Source organism: Oncorhynchus keta, chromosome 29 (genome assembly GCF_023373465.1).
Source record: "Oncorhynchus keta strain PuntledgeMale-10-30-2019 chromosome 29, Oket_V2, whole genome shotgun sequence".
In the NCBI taxonomy this organism is placed as follows: domain Eukaryota; kingdom Metazoa; phylum Chordata; class Actinopteri; order Salmoniformes; family Salmonidae; genus Oncorhynchus; species Oncorhynchus keta.
Window position 1 is genome coordinate 25,871,248 of NC_068449.1, and position 15,908 is coordinate 25,887,155.

The following is a 15,908-nucleotide window of genomic DNA, read 5'->3' on the forward strand; positions in this document are numbered from 1 at the left end:
GTCCTTGCCGATGACAAGCATACCCATAACATGATGCAGCCACCACCATGCTTGAAAATACGAAGAGTGGTAGTCAGTGATTTGTTGTTGGAATTGCCCCAAACAAAGCTTTGTAATCAGGACATAAAGCTAATTTCTTTGTCATATTTGTTGCAGTTTTCCTTTAGTGCCTTATTGCAAACATGTGCATGTTCTGGAATACAGATGAAGTCGGAAGTTTACATACACCTTCGCCAAATACATTTAAACTCAGTTTTTCACAATTCCTGACATTTAATCCAAGTAAAAATTCCCTGTCTTAGGTCAGTTAGGATCACCACTTTATTTAAAGAATGTGAAATGTCAGAATAAAATTAGAGAGAATGATTTATTTCAGCTTTTGTTTCTTTCATAATATTCCCAGTGGGTCAGAAGTTTACATACACTCAATTAGTATTTGGTAGCATTGCCTTTAAATTGTTTAACTTGGGTCAAACATTTTGGGTAGCCTTCCACAAGCTTCCCACAATAAGTTGGGGGAGTTTTGGCCCATTCCTCCTGACAGAGCTGGTGTAACTGAGTCAGGTTTGTAGGCCTCCTTGCTCGCACACGCTTTTTCTGTTCTGCCCACAAATTTTCTAAAGGATTGAGGTCAGGGCTTTGTGGTGGCCACTCCAATACCTTGACTTTGTTGTCCTTAAGCCATTTTGCAACAACTTTGGAAGTGTGCTTGGGGTCATTGTTCATTTGGAAGACCCGTTTGCGACCAAGTTTTAACTTCCTGACTGATGTCTTGAGATGTTGCTTCAATATATCCACATAATTTTCCTCCCTCATGATGGGGAGGAACCAGTCCCTCCTGCAGCAAAGCACCCCCGCAACATGATGCTGCCACCCCCATGCTTCACGGTTGGGATGTCCTTCAGCTTGCAAACATTCCACTTATTACTCCAAACATAACGATGGTCATCATGGCCAAACAGTAATATTTTTGTTTCATCAGACCAGAGGACATTTCTCCAAAAGTACGATCTTTGTCAGCATGTGCAGTAGCAAACCATAGTCTGGCTTTTTTTTATGGCGGTTTTGGAGCAGTGGCTTCTTCCTTGCTGAGCGGCCTTTTAGGTTGTCGATATAGGACCTGTTTTACTGTGGATATAGATACTTTTGTACCTGTTTCCTGCAGCATCTTCACAAGGTCCTTTGCTGTTGTTCTGGGATTGATTTGCACTTTTCACAGCAAGGTACATTCATTTATAGGAGACAGAACGCGTCTCCTTCCTTAGCGGGGTGAAGGCTGCATGGTCCAAAGGTGTTTATACTTGCGTACTATTGTTTGTACAGATGAACGTGGTACTTTCAGGCATTTGAAAATTGCTCCCAAGGATGAACCAGACTTGTGGAGGTCTACAATTTTTTTCTGGGGTCTTGGCTGATTTCTTTTGAAATTTGTGGAGAGGTTGAAATTTGTGGAGAGGTTGAAAAACAAGTTTTAATGACTCCAACCTAACCCAGTTGACTTCAACTGTATATTTATTCTGTACAGGTTTCCTTCTTTTCACTCTGTCAATTGGGTTAGTATTGTGGAGTAACCACAATGTTGTTGATCCATCCTCAGTTTTCTCCTATCACATTCATTAAACTCTTTTAAACTGTTTTAGTCATCATTGGCCTCTGTGAAATCCCTGAGCGGTTTCCTTCCTCTCCGGCAACTGAGTTAGGAAGGACGCCTGTATCTTTGAAGTGACTGGGTGTATTGATACACCATTCAAAGTGTAAAAAATAACTTCACCATGCTCAAAGGGATATTCAATGTCTGCTTTTTTATTTTTTACCCATCTACCAACAGGTGCCCTTTGTTGAGAGGCATTGAGAAATCTGCCTGGTCTTTTTAGTTGAATCTGTGCTTGAAATTCACTGCTTGACTGAGGTACCTTACAGATAATTGTATGTGTGGGGTACAGAGATGAGGTAGTCATTCATAAAACATGTACATTTACATTTACATTTAAGTCATTTAGCAGACGCTCTTATCCAGAGCGACTTACAAATTGGTGCATTCACCTTATGACATCCAGTGGAACAGCCACTTTACAATAGTGCATCTAAATCTTTTAAGGGGGGGTGAGAAGGATTACTTTATCCTATCCTAGGTATTCCTTAAAGAGGTGGGGTTTCAGGTGTCTCCGGAAGGTGGTGATTGACTCCGCTGTCCTGGCGTCGTGAGGGAGTGTGTTCCACCATTGGGGAGCCAGAGCAGCGAACAGTTTTGACTGGGCTGAGTGGGAACTGTACTTCCTCAGTGGTAGGGAGGCGAATATGTAAAACACTATTATTGCCCAGTGTAGTCCATGAAACTTATTGTGACTTAATGAGCACATTATTTTACTTATTTATGCTTGCCATAACAAAGGGGTTGAATACTTAGACTTTTTTTGTATTATTATTTATTATTAATCCTCTTTGACATTATGGAGTATTGTGTGTAGGCCAGTTACACAAATCTCAATTGAATCCATTTTAAATTCAAGCTGTACACAACAAAATGTGGAAAAAGTCAAGAGGTGTGATTACTTTCTGAAGACACTGTAGATGTATAGCTCAGTGCCCACAACAGCATGTCCCCGTGTGATTAGTACTGACAAAGGTGGTCTATGGCTTTGCCTCTTCCTCTTTGGTACTGATAAAATGATTGCGTCATTATCTCATCTTTGAATAATCATGATTGTCATGTCAACAATAAGGGGAAGTTTAGCATTCACCTGGGAAAATTCCCTTTATTCTGATACACAAGCACTACCATACCCACTGCCCCACCCACATCTCTGGTTACCTGTTATAAAACAAACAGCCTTTGGTTTCATACTTCAATAAATTATATTTCTCAGTCAACCATAATTATGTCTACTGTGGCAGACACAAATAGGCCTACAGTACTTTTTCATATTTTTTTTCCTATGAAACCAGACCAACAGCTTGTTATGGGCCTGTTATGAGTGGATTAGCAATCACGTTTATCCAGAGCCCCTTCCAGGAGGCATGGTTGGGGAATTTGATTATGTAAACGTTGAATAAAACAACCAGGTAGATCAGTTGTTATTAAGGAATATACCAAACATTCCCCCACACTTTGAAAATGTTCCCGACCTGGGAAAGTTTTGGGGAATTCAAAACAGTTGATTCATACCATCACCCAGATAGGCAAGTGCTGCATAATGCAAATTTGTTCAGACTATAACCTCCAGCATGTTTACCTTAAAATGTATTGTTTCCTGTCATCAGTTAGTCCATTTAACAGATCAGTTGGTATATTAACAGGATTCTCATAAAAAAAGTATTCACAATGTGTAATGCTCCGGGTGTGGAGTGTCAAATGCAGGAGACAGAGTTCAATGCTGTGCGTCTTTTAATACATTTACATTTAAGTCATTTAGCAGACGCTCTTATCCAGAGCGACTTACAAATTGCACCAACGCACCACAGGGTGCTCACAAAAGTTACGTTCCCAAACACAGGGAATCAAAAAATACAATGGAAAAATCACGACCAGGCACAACCACGTACCTTTACAACAGAGTCGAAGTTTACAATGAAATAATCCCGCACAACAAACAGGCTGTCTAATAAAGACAAACTAATTCACATGAACAGGTGCTACCACTAAACATACAAGGAGGGGGAGGAAAAACAATCAGTGGCAGCTAATAGGCCGGTGACGACGACCGCCGAGCTCCACCCGCCCGGGAAGGGGAAACACCCTCGGTCGGACTCGTGACACAATGAGTGTATTGTTCAACATGTAAATGGTATATAGGTGTGCAGGACAATACAATGCGGCCACAGATACTGAAAGCAACACTGACTGTGGTGTCTCCAATCAGAAAACGGGAAATTCCCTGCTCCAGCACCACTCTATATAGTTTGGTAAACGGACAATTGTATGGATATTGGTGGTTGGTTGACAAACTGTGACTTACAGTATTCCTCATTTGGACTACTGTACATGTACTTGCTACATCCTCTCAAGATATTCCATCATCATATCCACCTACTTGGATTCTGTCTAAGGACCAGTTGAGTTCAGCAGTGGTCCCTTTTGTGGCAATCAGTGTGTCAGGCAATCAACCCAGAAGAAAACCATGAAGAAATTCAACTTCATGAGCAGAAAGAGTAGGCCATTGGGGATAGAGGACGGGAGTCCTCTGATTAAGAACAGTACACTGCCTACAGATGGTGAGGTCCAGATTATTATTATTATTATTATGGTCTATCTATTGTTTGTCTTGAGTTTTAGTCATTCGTCATGTTTGTTCCATAAGCAAGAAGATATGTCTACATTTGTTGGGATAAATTTGTTATTTTAATGTAATAATAGCATGACCAAAACAAACAGTATTCAATTTATAATTAATTAACTAAGAATACATGAATGGTTTTATAATGGTATTTTGCATATTGTTTTTAGCACTGTACTCATTCAAATGCATTGCATTATTGGTATATTCACAGAAGAGGAACAAACCGGGAATGTGGGGTATGGGAATCCCTACTTGGAGAATGGCTTTAACAATCATCAGGAGTTGGGCAATCAGGGGGGTCAGGAGAAGGGACAGTCATTACTCAGTGTACTTGCAGAAGCTTTGAGGGTCAGCCATGTTGGCCCTCAAGAGAGACTTGAAGCTAATTTGGAGGGGCCACCAGAAGAGATTATGTGCCATGAGGCTCAAAAGAAGGACGATACACACCCAGAAGTCTTGCTCCAGAGGTACTTTCATCTTATTGAAGCATCTGTGGACAAACACTTTCCCAAACTGCCAGCAGGGAACACTGTGAATCAGCTGGAGGGCTACCTGATAAAAGTGCAAATAACTGTGCAAGGGGAGCTTCTGAGGTTGGCACCCCTGCTCAAAGAGGCTCAGTTGCGGAAGCATTTGATTGCTTGCTATCATCAGCGTATGTTTGACTGTCTACAGCAGATCCTTCAGCATGTCAACACAAAAAAAGAGGCCTTCACAGTTCTTGACTGGGTACTACACACATACTTGAGGTACTCTGTCCCACTTGCACTCTCTCTCTCATTCACTCTCACTATGATGGTGTAGTACTGATTCTGATACTAAAGCAGTAATGGCATACCTTTTCTGGGTTGTTTTTCTAGTGAGGAGCTGCTAGGACACCCCAACATCTGGGATGAGGCTCTACATGCAGTTGACCTTCTCCTTCTGACAGACTGGATCCCACAAGCTGAGAAGAAACTCTTGGCCACTGTGCAGGTGAATCACCTATAGGTGATGTGATGTCATCTCAAAACAAGCATACTTCTTGAGGGCTAGATTTCTATCATGTATTGATTTTTAAACCTATTTTATTTGATAATAACCCATGAAGTTCCTGTGAAGATTTGACGTATTTCAGTCTCTCTGTCTGACCCATTGTAGGAGGACATCTCCACATCACTGAGGAGGATCCTTCAGAACGAGGAGTCGGGTAGAGAGGTGTGTGTCTCTGGAGAGGAGGCCTTTATCAAACTGCATCTGGATGTCATCCAGGTACTTCAACCAGCAGTGATGTGTAAAGAGATAATAAAGTGCATCACTGTAAATCTATGCGAAGCCCTTTCTCTCCCAGTGACTCTTCCTCCTCCACATAGAGCATCAATGCTGTTCTCCAGAAAGCAAAGATGATGAGCCAAACTCTGATGCGCAAGGTCCAAATAGTCTGTTGGCAAGAACTACAGGACTTTGTGGAAAGGTAGTTGTCACCTTTTCCTAGTAACCACTCTACTGTTTCATTGTCTTGCTGTTTGTCTGGTAATACACTGAGACCAGGCAAAATGTTGAATGAATGTGCTTATTGTGCAGGTATGTCAATGTTGAAAAGAAGCACCTTCAGAAACTAGCAGGAATGGGAACGTCAGGCACAATGCACTTCTTTAAGACGTTCAACACCTGCATTGAACTCAAGTAAGTTTTATACGTTTATATTTATGCTATGAAATCAAATCTCATGATTTGTTGTTGACTCATGATTATCATTATGATTATGTATCTGATGCAGGTTGTATATTTCAAGGATTGCCAAAGATGACACAAGCTTAGACTGTGTTAAAACCATATCAACACTTAAGGGGTTGGAAGCTCTTTCTTGGAAGCTTCTCCTGGAAAAACCAATTCAACTTGCACAGGTTAATCCCCCCCAATAGAAATACTATAGCAAGACAAGCCTATCTGTTCAAAATCCACAAGTTCCCACTTCCAATATGAACTTCATCCTAGAAACACATTCATTTTGTCATCTTCATTTCTATGAAATTATATTGAAACAATTAAGGGAAACTGTGTTAGAAAGTTTTGTGATCCCCAGATGTCCTTGAAGAAGTATTTCAAAAGAGAGGATGAACAAATGGAAAATCTAATGAAAGAGATTACATTTATTTTCCAAGACCTTCCCAAAGACAAGGATACGCAAAAGGTGTGTTCACTGTTCACATCTGGTGTGAGAGCATTCCTATTACATTCATCTTCTTTTTTGTACCCCCTTTTTCTCCCCACGTTGGTGGTATCCAATTTGTAGTAGTTACAGTATTGTCTCATCGCTGCAACACCCGTACGGACTCGGGAGAGGCGAAGGTCGAGAGCCATGCGTCCTCCGAAACACAACCCAACCAAGCCGCACTGCTTCTTGACACAATGCCCATCCAACCCGGAATCCAGCCGCACCAATGTGTCGGAGGAAACACCGTACACCTGGCGACCTGGTCAGCGTGCACTGCGCCCGGCCTGCCACAGGAGTTGCTGGTGCGCGATGAGACAAGGATATCCCTGCTTGCCAAACCCTCCCTAACCCGGACAATGCTGGGCCAATTGTGCGCCGCCCCATGGGCCTCCCGGTCGCGGCCAGCTGCGACAGAGCCTGGACTAGAACCCAGAGTCTCTGGTGGCACAGACCACTGCGCCACCCGGGAGGCCCCACCTATTACATTCTTATAACGAAACTGTAATGTGAAATACTCAACACTTCTCTCTTGTTCTTTCCAGTATATAATTTTATACATCTCTGTCCTTTCTCTCTGCAGACTGTGATTAACAAAGCCTATCAGTGCATCACCCTTCTGTACCTCCAACACCTGGTGCAGAGTAACCATGGGAAGCTGGTGAAGAGATGGGATTATGTGAACAAAAGAGTGATGCATGATGCCGAGCTCCTTCACTCCATCTTCTCAGTCCTGGTGAAAAAGCTAGTCCTGTTGTACACCAATTACTATAAATGCCTCCTTTCTACCCGATAAGATGCAGCTGGTTCTTCTCAGAATGTGTAATTACTTTAAAAGGTCAACATTCTTCTACTGACATTAGTTATTTTTTATCAGAATCCTGATGTTAAACAGTGGAACATCATACTGATTAAAGTGAGGGAAGTGCTGGAGTGCAGCGACATTGAAAGTCTCAAGATAATAGTCAGTGAGATACTGAGGGACAACACCAATACAAGGTAAAACAGAGTATACCACAGAGTTTCAAAAGTCTGCATGGTCCACAGCACTGAATGTAATTTTATTACATATGGATTAGCTTGAGAACAGGCTTGATATCTCCAATATTATGTATTGATAAATGTTTATCTCTGTTGTAGTGCTGCTGAGCACCTTCCAGCCCTGCTGCGCTGGAAGGGAGGCCTGTCATGGAGACTGACCCGGGAGGTTCTGGAGGCAAGCCATGAAGTGTACTCCATTGACCTCTCCCAAACCAGGTCTGCACCCTGGTTTGACTGCCTTCTTTGCTGCTGAGTGTGTGAACTGGGACGTTTTAGGCAAAGGACATTAACGACCCCACTCTGACAACATGACCCTCAAGTTCTCAACCGACAACACAATATTTGGAACTATGTTTACATGTCTTTGTCAACTATTTTAAAGGTATTCTATGGCAAGTTATTATTTAATGTCTTAAAGAAGAAGAAAAAATACATATCTGAAATTGGAATTAAAACTGCCTAATGTTTTTCATTTTGAGGTCAAGTGATTTTAATCCTTATCAAAAATGCCTTGTGGAAAGACTTCATGTGTAGTGAGTCATGCCCTGTAGATGGAGACAAAGGCAGTAAGGCTATCGGTAATTGTGCTTCCCCTGAGAAAGGAAATCCCCTGACAGTCTTCTGGGCTTGTGAGAGTAGTACTCGAATATTGGAAATTCCAAAATGTACACATACAGTAATCAGTAAGTCAATTTGAAAGCATTTTGGATGGCTCCATTGGAGAGGTAGGATGGTATTTAGCTTATCTTTTTCAATGGACAGTATGGTGTTTCCCTTTATATCATTATCACAAACTATTATCAAATCACTGACAGTCTTCCAGTGGAGATAAAGACATTAACCTGGAAGAATTGGCAGCATGATTCACTTGAAACATCTATCCTGTTAACAACAAGGCTGTTAATGTGGTTTCCTTCCTCCTTCCAAAGTCATAGGTACACTACCGGTCAAAAGTTTTAGAACGTCGAGTCATTCAAAGGTTTTTCTTTATTTTTACCAGTTTCTACATTGTAGAATCATGGTGAAGATGTCAAAACTATAAAATAACACATATGGAAACATGGAGTAAACAAAAAGAACAAATAATTTATTTGATATTCTTCAAATAGCTATCCTTTTCCTTGATGACAGCTTTGCACACTCTTGGCATTCTCCCAACCAGCTTCATGAGGTAGTCACCTGGAATGCATTTCAATTAACAGGTGTGCCTTCTTAAAAGTTAATTTGTGGAATTTCTTTCCTTAACGCATTTGAGACAATCAGTTGTGACAGGGTAAGGGTGGTATACAGAAGATAGCCCTATTTGGTAAAATATCAAGTCCATATTATGGCAAGAACAGCTCAAATAAGCAAAGAGAAATGACAGTCCATCATTACTTTAAGACATGAAGGTCAGTCAATACGGAAAATTTCAAGAACATTGGAAGTTTCTTCAAGTGCAGTCGCAAAAACAATCAAGCGCTATGATGAAACTGGCTCTCATGAAGACCGCCAGAGGAATGGAAGGATGGATGCTGCAGAGGATAAATTCATTAGAATTATCAGCCTTAGAAATTGCAGGACAAATAAATGCTTTACAGAGTTCAAGTAACAGACACATCTCAACATCAACTGTTCAGAGGAGACTGTGTGAATCAGGCCTTCATGGTTGAATTGCTGCAATGAAACCACTACTAAAGGATACCAATAATAAGAGACTTGCTTGGACCGGTGGAAATGTGTCCTTTGGTCTGGAGTCCAAATTTGAGGTTTTTGGTTCCAACTGCCGTGTCCTTATGAGATGCGGTGTGGGTAAACGGATGATCTTCGCATGTGTATTTCCAACCGTAAAGCATGGAGGAGGAGGTGTTATGGTGTGTTGGTGCTTTGCTGGTGACACGGTCTGTGATGTATTTAGAATTCAAGGCACACTTAACCAGCATGGCTACCACAGCATGCTGCAGTGATACGCCATCCCATCTGGTTTGGGCTTAGTGGGACTAGAATTTGTTTTTCAACAGGACAATGACCCAACACACCTCCAGGCTGTATAAGGGCTATTTTACCAAGAAGGAGAGTGATGGAGTGCTGCATCAGATGAACTGGCCTATTATTCTACAATGTGGAAAATAGCAAAAATAAAGAAAAACCCTTGAATGAGTAGGTGTTCTAAAACTTTGGACCGGTAGTGTAACTTACTGGTAAAGTGAGTGTTTACCTGGAACTGATACACAAAATAAATAATGGTCGGCTAGACAGGTGCTTAGAGTGTATACTTTCCATTTTAATTGACAGACTGGTAACAATGACTTGGAATCATTGACTAACCAATTGAAGGGAAATCCTTGAGTAAGGCAGAAAATACTAAATAACCACATAATTGTTGAATCCATGAAAGGAGAAATTGAGAAATGTCAACTACACTGAGGTGCCTCACATACATGTAATGAATTGCTCTTATTACATAAATAATTCAACATGCAAAATACAACATAAAAATCGTTAAGAAGCAAAAGTACAAAGTTAAACAGCCCCACTTCACACAGATGAGTATGCCACAGGGTGTCCAAAGTTTGTATGAGCCACAGCACTGACTAATTTACTCCATAGGGAATAGCTTGAGTACAGGCTTGATATCTCCAATATTATGTAATGATACATGTTTACCTCTGTTGTAGTACTATGGAGCACCTGCCTACCCTGCTACATTGGAAGGGAGGACTGTCACAGAGACAGACCTGGGAAGTTCTGGAGGCAAGCCAGGAAGTGTACTCCATTTCCTGTCCCAAACCAGGTCTGCAGCCTGGTATGGCTGCTTTTTTTGCTGCCGAGTGTGGGAACTGGGAAGTCTCATGTAGAGGACAATAACAACCCCCATTCGAAACAACATGACCATCAAGTTCTCACTCTACTGCACAATATTTGGAGCTCTGTTTACATGTCTTTGTCAACTTTTTAAAAAGGTACTATATGGCAAGTTATTATTTACTCTTAAGAGAAATTGGAATTAAAACTGCCCAAAGTTTTTCATTTTCAGGTCAAGTGGTTTTAATCCTCATCAAAAATGCCTAATGGAAAGACTTCATGTGTAGTGAGTCATGCCCTGTAGATGGAGACAAAGGCAGTAAGGCTATCGGTAATTGTGCTTCCCCTGAGAAAGGAAATCCCCTGACAGTCTTCTGGGCTTGTGAGAGTAGTACTCGAATATTGGAAATTCCAAAATGTACACATACAGTAATCAGTAAGTCAATTTGAAAGCATTTTGGATGGCTCCATTGGAGAGGTAGGATGGTATTTAGCTTATCTTTTTCAATGGACAGTATGGTGTTTCCCTTTATATCATTATCACAAACTATTATCAAATCACTGACAGTCTTCCAGTGGAGATAAAGACATTAACCTGGAAGAATTGGCAGCATGATTCACTTGAAACATCTATCCTGTTAACAACAAGGCTGTTAATGTGGTTTCCTTCCTCCTTCCAAAGTCATAGGTACACTACCGGTCAAAAGTTTTAGAACGTCGAGTCATTCAAAGGTTTTCTTTATTTTTACCAGTTTCTACATTGTAGAATCATGGTGAAGATGTCAAAACTATAAAATAACACATATGGAAACATGGAGTAAACAAAAAGAACAAATAATTTATTTGATATTCTTCAAATAGCTATCCTTTTCCTTGATGACAGCTTTGCACACTCTTGGCATTCTCCCAACCAGCTTCATGAGGTAGTCACCTGGAATGCATTTCAATTAACAGGTGTGCCTTCTTAAAAGTTAATTTGTGGAATTTCTTTCCTTAACGCATTTGAGACAATCAGTTGTGACAGGGTAAGGGTGGTATACAGAAGATAGCCCTATTTGGTAAAATATCAAGTCCATATTATGGCAAGAACAGCTCAAATAAGCAAAGAGAAATGACAGTCCATCATTACTTTAAGACATGAAGGTCAGTCAATACGGAAAATTTCAAGAACATTGGAAGTTTCTTCAAGTGCAGTCGCAAAAACAATCAAGCGCTATGATGAAACTGGCTCTCATGAAGACCGCCAGAGGAATGGAAGGATGGATGCTGCAGAGGATAAATTCATTAGAATTATCAGCCTTAGAAATTGCAGGACAAATAAATGCTTTACAGAGTTCAAGTAACAGACACATCTCAACATCAACTGTTCAGAGGAGACTGTGTGAATCAGGCCTTCATGGTTGAATTGCTGCAATGAAACCACTACTAAAGGATACCAATAATAAGAGACTTGCTTGGACCGGTGGAAATGTGTCCTTTGGTCTGGAGTCCAAATTTGAGGTTTTTGGTTCCAACTGCCGTGTCCTTATGAGATGCGGTGTGGGTAAACGGATGATCTTCGCATGTGTATTTCCAACCGTAAAGCATGGAGGAGGAGGTGTTATGGTGTGTTGGTGCTTTGCTGGTGACACGGTCTGTGATGTATTTAGAATTCAAGGCACACTTAACCAGCATGGCTACCACAGCATGCTGCAGTGATACGCCATCCCATCTGGTTTGGGCTTAGTGGGACTAGAATTTGTTTTTCAACAGGACAATGACCCAACACACCTCCAGGCTGTATAAGGGCTATTTTACCAAGAAGGAGAGTGATGGAGTGCTGCATCAGATGAACTGGCCTATTATTCTACAATGTGGAAAATAGCAAAAATAAAGAAAAACCCTTGAATGAGTAGGTGTTCTAAAACTTTGGACCGGTAGTGTAACTTACTGGTAAAGTGAGTGTTTACCTGGAACTGATACACAAAATAAATAATGGTCGGCTAGACAGGTGCTTAGAGTGTATACTTTCCATTTTAATTGACAGACTGGTAACAATGACTTGGAATCATTGACTAACCAATTGAAGGGAAATCCTTGAGTAAGGCAGAAAATACTAAATAACCACATAATTGTTGAATCCATGAAAGGAGAAATTGAGAAATGTCAACTACACTGAGGTGCCTCACATACATGTAATGAATTGCTCTTATTACATAAATAATTCAACATGCAAAATACAACATAAAAATCGTTAAGAAGCAAAAGTACAAAGTTAAACAGCCCCACTTCACACAGATGAGTATGCCACAGGGTGTCCAAAGTTTGTATGAGCCACAGCACTGACTAATTTACTCCATAGGGAATAGCTTGAGTACAGGCTTGATATCTCCAATATTATGTAATGATACATGTTTACCTCTGTTGTAGTACTATGGAGCACCTGCCTACCCTGCTACATTGGAAGGGAGGACTGTCACAGAGACAGACCTGGGAAGTTCTGGAGGCAAGCCAGGAAGTGTACTCCATTTCCTGTCCCAAACCAGGTCTGCAGCCTGGTATGGCTGCTTTTTTTGCTGCCGAGTGTGGGAACTGGGAAGTCTCATGTAGAGGACAATAACAACCCCCATTCGAAACAACATGACCATCAAGTTCTCACTCTACTGCACAATATTTGGAGCTCTGTTTACATGTCTTTGTCAACTTTTTAAAAAGGTACTATATGGCAAGTTATTATTTACTCTTAAGAGAAATTGGAATTAAAACTGCCCAAAGTTTTTCATTTTCAGGTCAAGTGGTTTTAATCCTCATCAAAAATGCCTAATGGAAAGACTTCATGTGTAGTGAGTCATGCCCTGTAGATGGAGACAAAGGCAGTAAGGCTATCGGTAATTGTGCTTCCCCTGAGAAAGGAAATCCCCTGACAGTCTTCTGGGCTTGTGAGAGTAGTACTCGAATATTGGAAATTCCAAAATGTACACATACAGTAATCAGTAAGTCAATTTGAAAGCATTTTGGATGGCTCCATTGGAGAGGTAGGATGGTATTTAGCTTATCTTTTTCAATGGACAGTATGGTGTTTCCCTTTATATCCTTATCACAAACTACTTTCAAATCACTGACAGTCTTCCAGTGGAGATAAAGACATTAACCTGGAAGAATTGGCAGCATGATTCACTTGAAACATCTATCCTGTTAACAACAAGGCTGTTAATGTGGTTTCCTTCCTCCTTCCAAAGTCATAGGTACACTACCGGTCAAAAGTTTTAGAACGTCGAGTCATTCAAAGGTTTTTCTTTATTTTTACCAGTTTCTACATTGTAGAATCATGGTGAAGATGTCAAAACTATAAAATAACACATATGGAAACATGGAGTAAACAAAAAGAACAAATAATTTATTTGATATTCTTCAAATAGCTGTCCTTTTCCTTGATGACAGCTTTGCACACTCTTGGCATTCTCCCAACCAGCTTCATGAGATAGTCACCTGGAATGCATTTCAATTAACAGGTGTGCCATCTTAAAAGTTAATTTGTGGAATTTCTTTCCTTAACGCATTTGATACAATCAGTTGTGTTGTGACAGGGTAAGGGTGGTATACAGAAGATAGCCCTATTTGGTAAAATATAAATTCCATATGATGGCAAGAACAGCTCAAATAAGCAAAGAGAAATGACAGTCCATCATTACTTTAAGACATGAAGGTCAGTCAATACGGAAAATTTCAAGAACATTGGAAGTTTCTTCAAGTGCAGTCGCAAAAACAATCAAGCGCTATGATGAAACTGGCTCTCATGAAGACCGCCAGAGGAATGGAAGGATGGATGCTGCAGAGGATAAGTTCGTTAGAATTATCAGCCTTAGAAATTGCAGGACAAATAAATGCTTTACAGAGTTCAAGTAACAGACACATCTCAACATCAACTGTCGGATGGGGCCACAGTGTCTCCTGTCCCCTCCTGTCTCAGCCTCCAGTATTTATGCTGCAGTAGTTTGTGTCGGGGAGCTAGGGTCAGTTTGTTATATCTGGAGTTCCCCTCCTGTCCTAATTCGGTGTCCTGTGTGAATCTAAGTGTGCGTTCTCTAATTCTCTCCTTCTTTCTTTCTCTCTCTCGGAGGACCTGAGCCCTAGGACCGTGCCCCAGGACTACCTGACATGATGACTCCTTGCTGTCCCCAGTCCACCTGGCCATGCTGCTGCTCCAGTTTCAACTGACCTGAGCCCTAGGACCGTGCCCCAGGACTACCTGACATGATGACTCCTTGCTGTCCCCAGTCCACCTGGCCATGCTGCTGCTCCAGTTTCAACTGTTCTGCCTTACTATTATTCGACCATGCTGGACATTTATGAACATTTTAACATCTTGGCCATGTTCTGTTATAATCTCCACCCGGCACAGCCAGAAGAGGACGGGCCACCCCACATATGCTCTCTCTAATTCTCTCTTTCTTTCTTTCTCTCTCTCGGAGGACCTGAGCCCTAGGACCGTGCCCCAGGACTACCTGACATGATGACTCCTTGCTGTCCCCAGTCCACCTGGCCATGCTGCTGCTCCAGTTTCAACTGTTCTGCCTTGTTATTATTCGACCATGCTGGTCATTTATGAACATTTTAACATCTTGGCCATGTTCTGTTATAATCTCCACCCGGCACAGCCAGAAGAGGACTGGCCACCCCACATAGCCTGGTTCCTCTCTAGGTTTCTTCCTAGGTTTTGGCCTTTCTAGGGAGTTTTTCCTAGCCACCGTGCTTCTACACCTGCAATGCTTGCTGTTTGGGGTTTTAGGCTGGGTTTCTGTACAGCACTTTGAGATATCAGCTGATGTACGAAGGGCTATATAAATAAATTTGATTTGATTTTGTTCAGAGGAGACTGTGTGAATCAGGCCTTCATGGTTGAATTGCTGCAATGAAACCACTACTAAAGGATAACAATAATAAGAGACTTGCTTGGACCGGTGGAAATGTGTCCTTTGGTCTGGAGTCCAAATTTGAGGTTTTTGGTTCCAACTGCCGTGTCCTTATGAGATGCGGTGTGGGTAAACTGATGATCTTCGCATGTGTATTTCCAACCGTAAAGCATGGAGGAGGAGGTGTTATGGTGCTTTGCTGGTGACACGGTCTGTGATGTATTTAGAATTCAAGGCACACTTAACCAGCATGGCTACCACAGCATGCTGCAGTGATACGCCATCCCATCTGGTTTGGGCTTAGTGGGACTAGAATTTGTTTTTCAACAGGACAATGACCCAACACACCTCCAGGCTGTATAAGGGCTATTTTACCAAGGAGAGTGATGGAGTGCTGCATCAGATGAACTGGCCTATTATTCTACAATGTGGAAAATAGCAAAAATAAAGAAAAACCCTTGAATGAGTAGGTGTTCTAAAACTTTGGACCGGTAGTGTAACTTACTGGTAAAGTGAGTGTTTACCTGGAACTGATACACAAAATAAATAATGGTCGGCTAGACAGGTGCTTAGTGTATACTTTCCATTTTAATTGACAGACTGGTAACAATGACTTGGAATCATTGACTAACCAATTGAAGGGAAATCCTTGAGTAAGGCAGAAAATACTAAATAACCACATAATTGTTGAATCCATGAAAGGAGAAATTGAGAAATATC

The 15,908-nt window shown here is 41.3% G+C and overlaps 1 protein-coding gene across 2 annotated transcripts; it reads left to right on the forward strand.

The window, feature by feature from the left end:
* The first annotated feature begins 3,671 nt into the window (after window positions 1-3,671).
* On the forward strand, window positions 3,672-15,748 carry si:dkey-196h17.9 (exocyst complex component 3-like protein). 2 transcript variants are annotated; one of them, XR_008086245.1, is made up of 13 exons: window positions 3,672-4,212; window positions 4,489-5,026; window positions 5,138-5,252; window positions 5,418-5,528; window positions 5,630-5,730; window positions 5,841-5,942; window positions 6,037-6,163; window positions 6,343-6,450; window positions 7,055-7,207; window positions 7,349-7,470; window positions 7,612-7,894; window positions 12,706-12,990; window positions 14,748-15,748. XR_008086245.1 is itself a non-coding variant. In XM_035743083.2 (11 exons), the coding sequence occupies exons 1-11, from the start codon at window positions 4,119-4,121 to the stop codon at window positions 7,763-7,765; spliced, it is 1,725 nt and encodes a 574-aa protein (XP_035598976.2). In that variant the 5' UTR covers window positions 3,672-4,118; the 3' UTR covers window positions 7,766-7,984. The 2 variants fall into 2 exon arrangements, 1 of the variants encoding a protein (XP_035598976.2); XM_035743083.2 differs by lacking the exons at window positions 12,706-12,990; window positions 14,748-15,748 and having other exon boundaries at window positions 7,612-7,984.
* The last annotated feature ends 160 nt before the right edge of the window (window positions 15,749-15,908 follow it).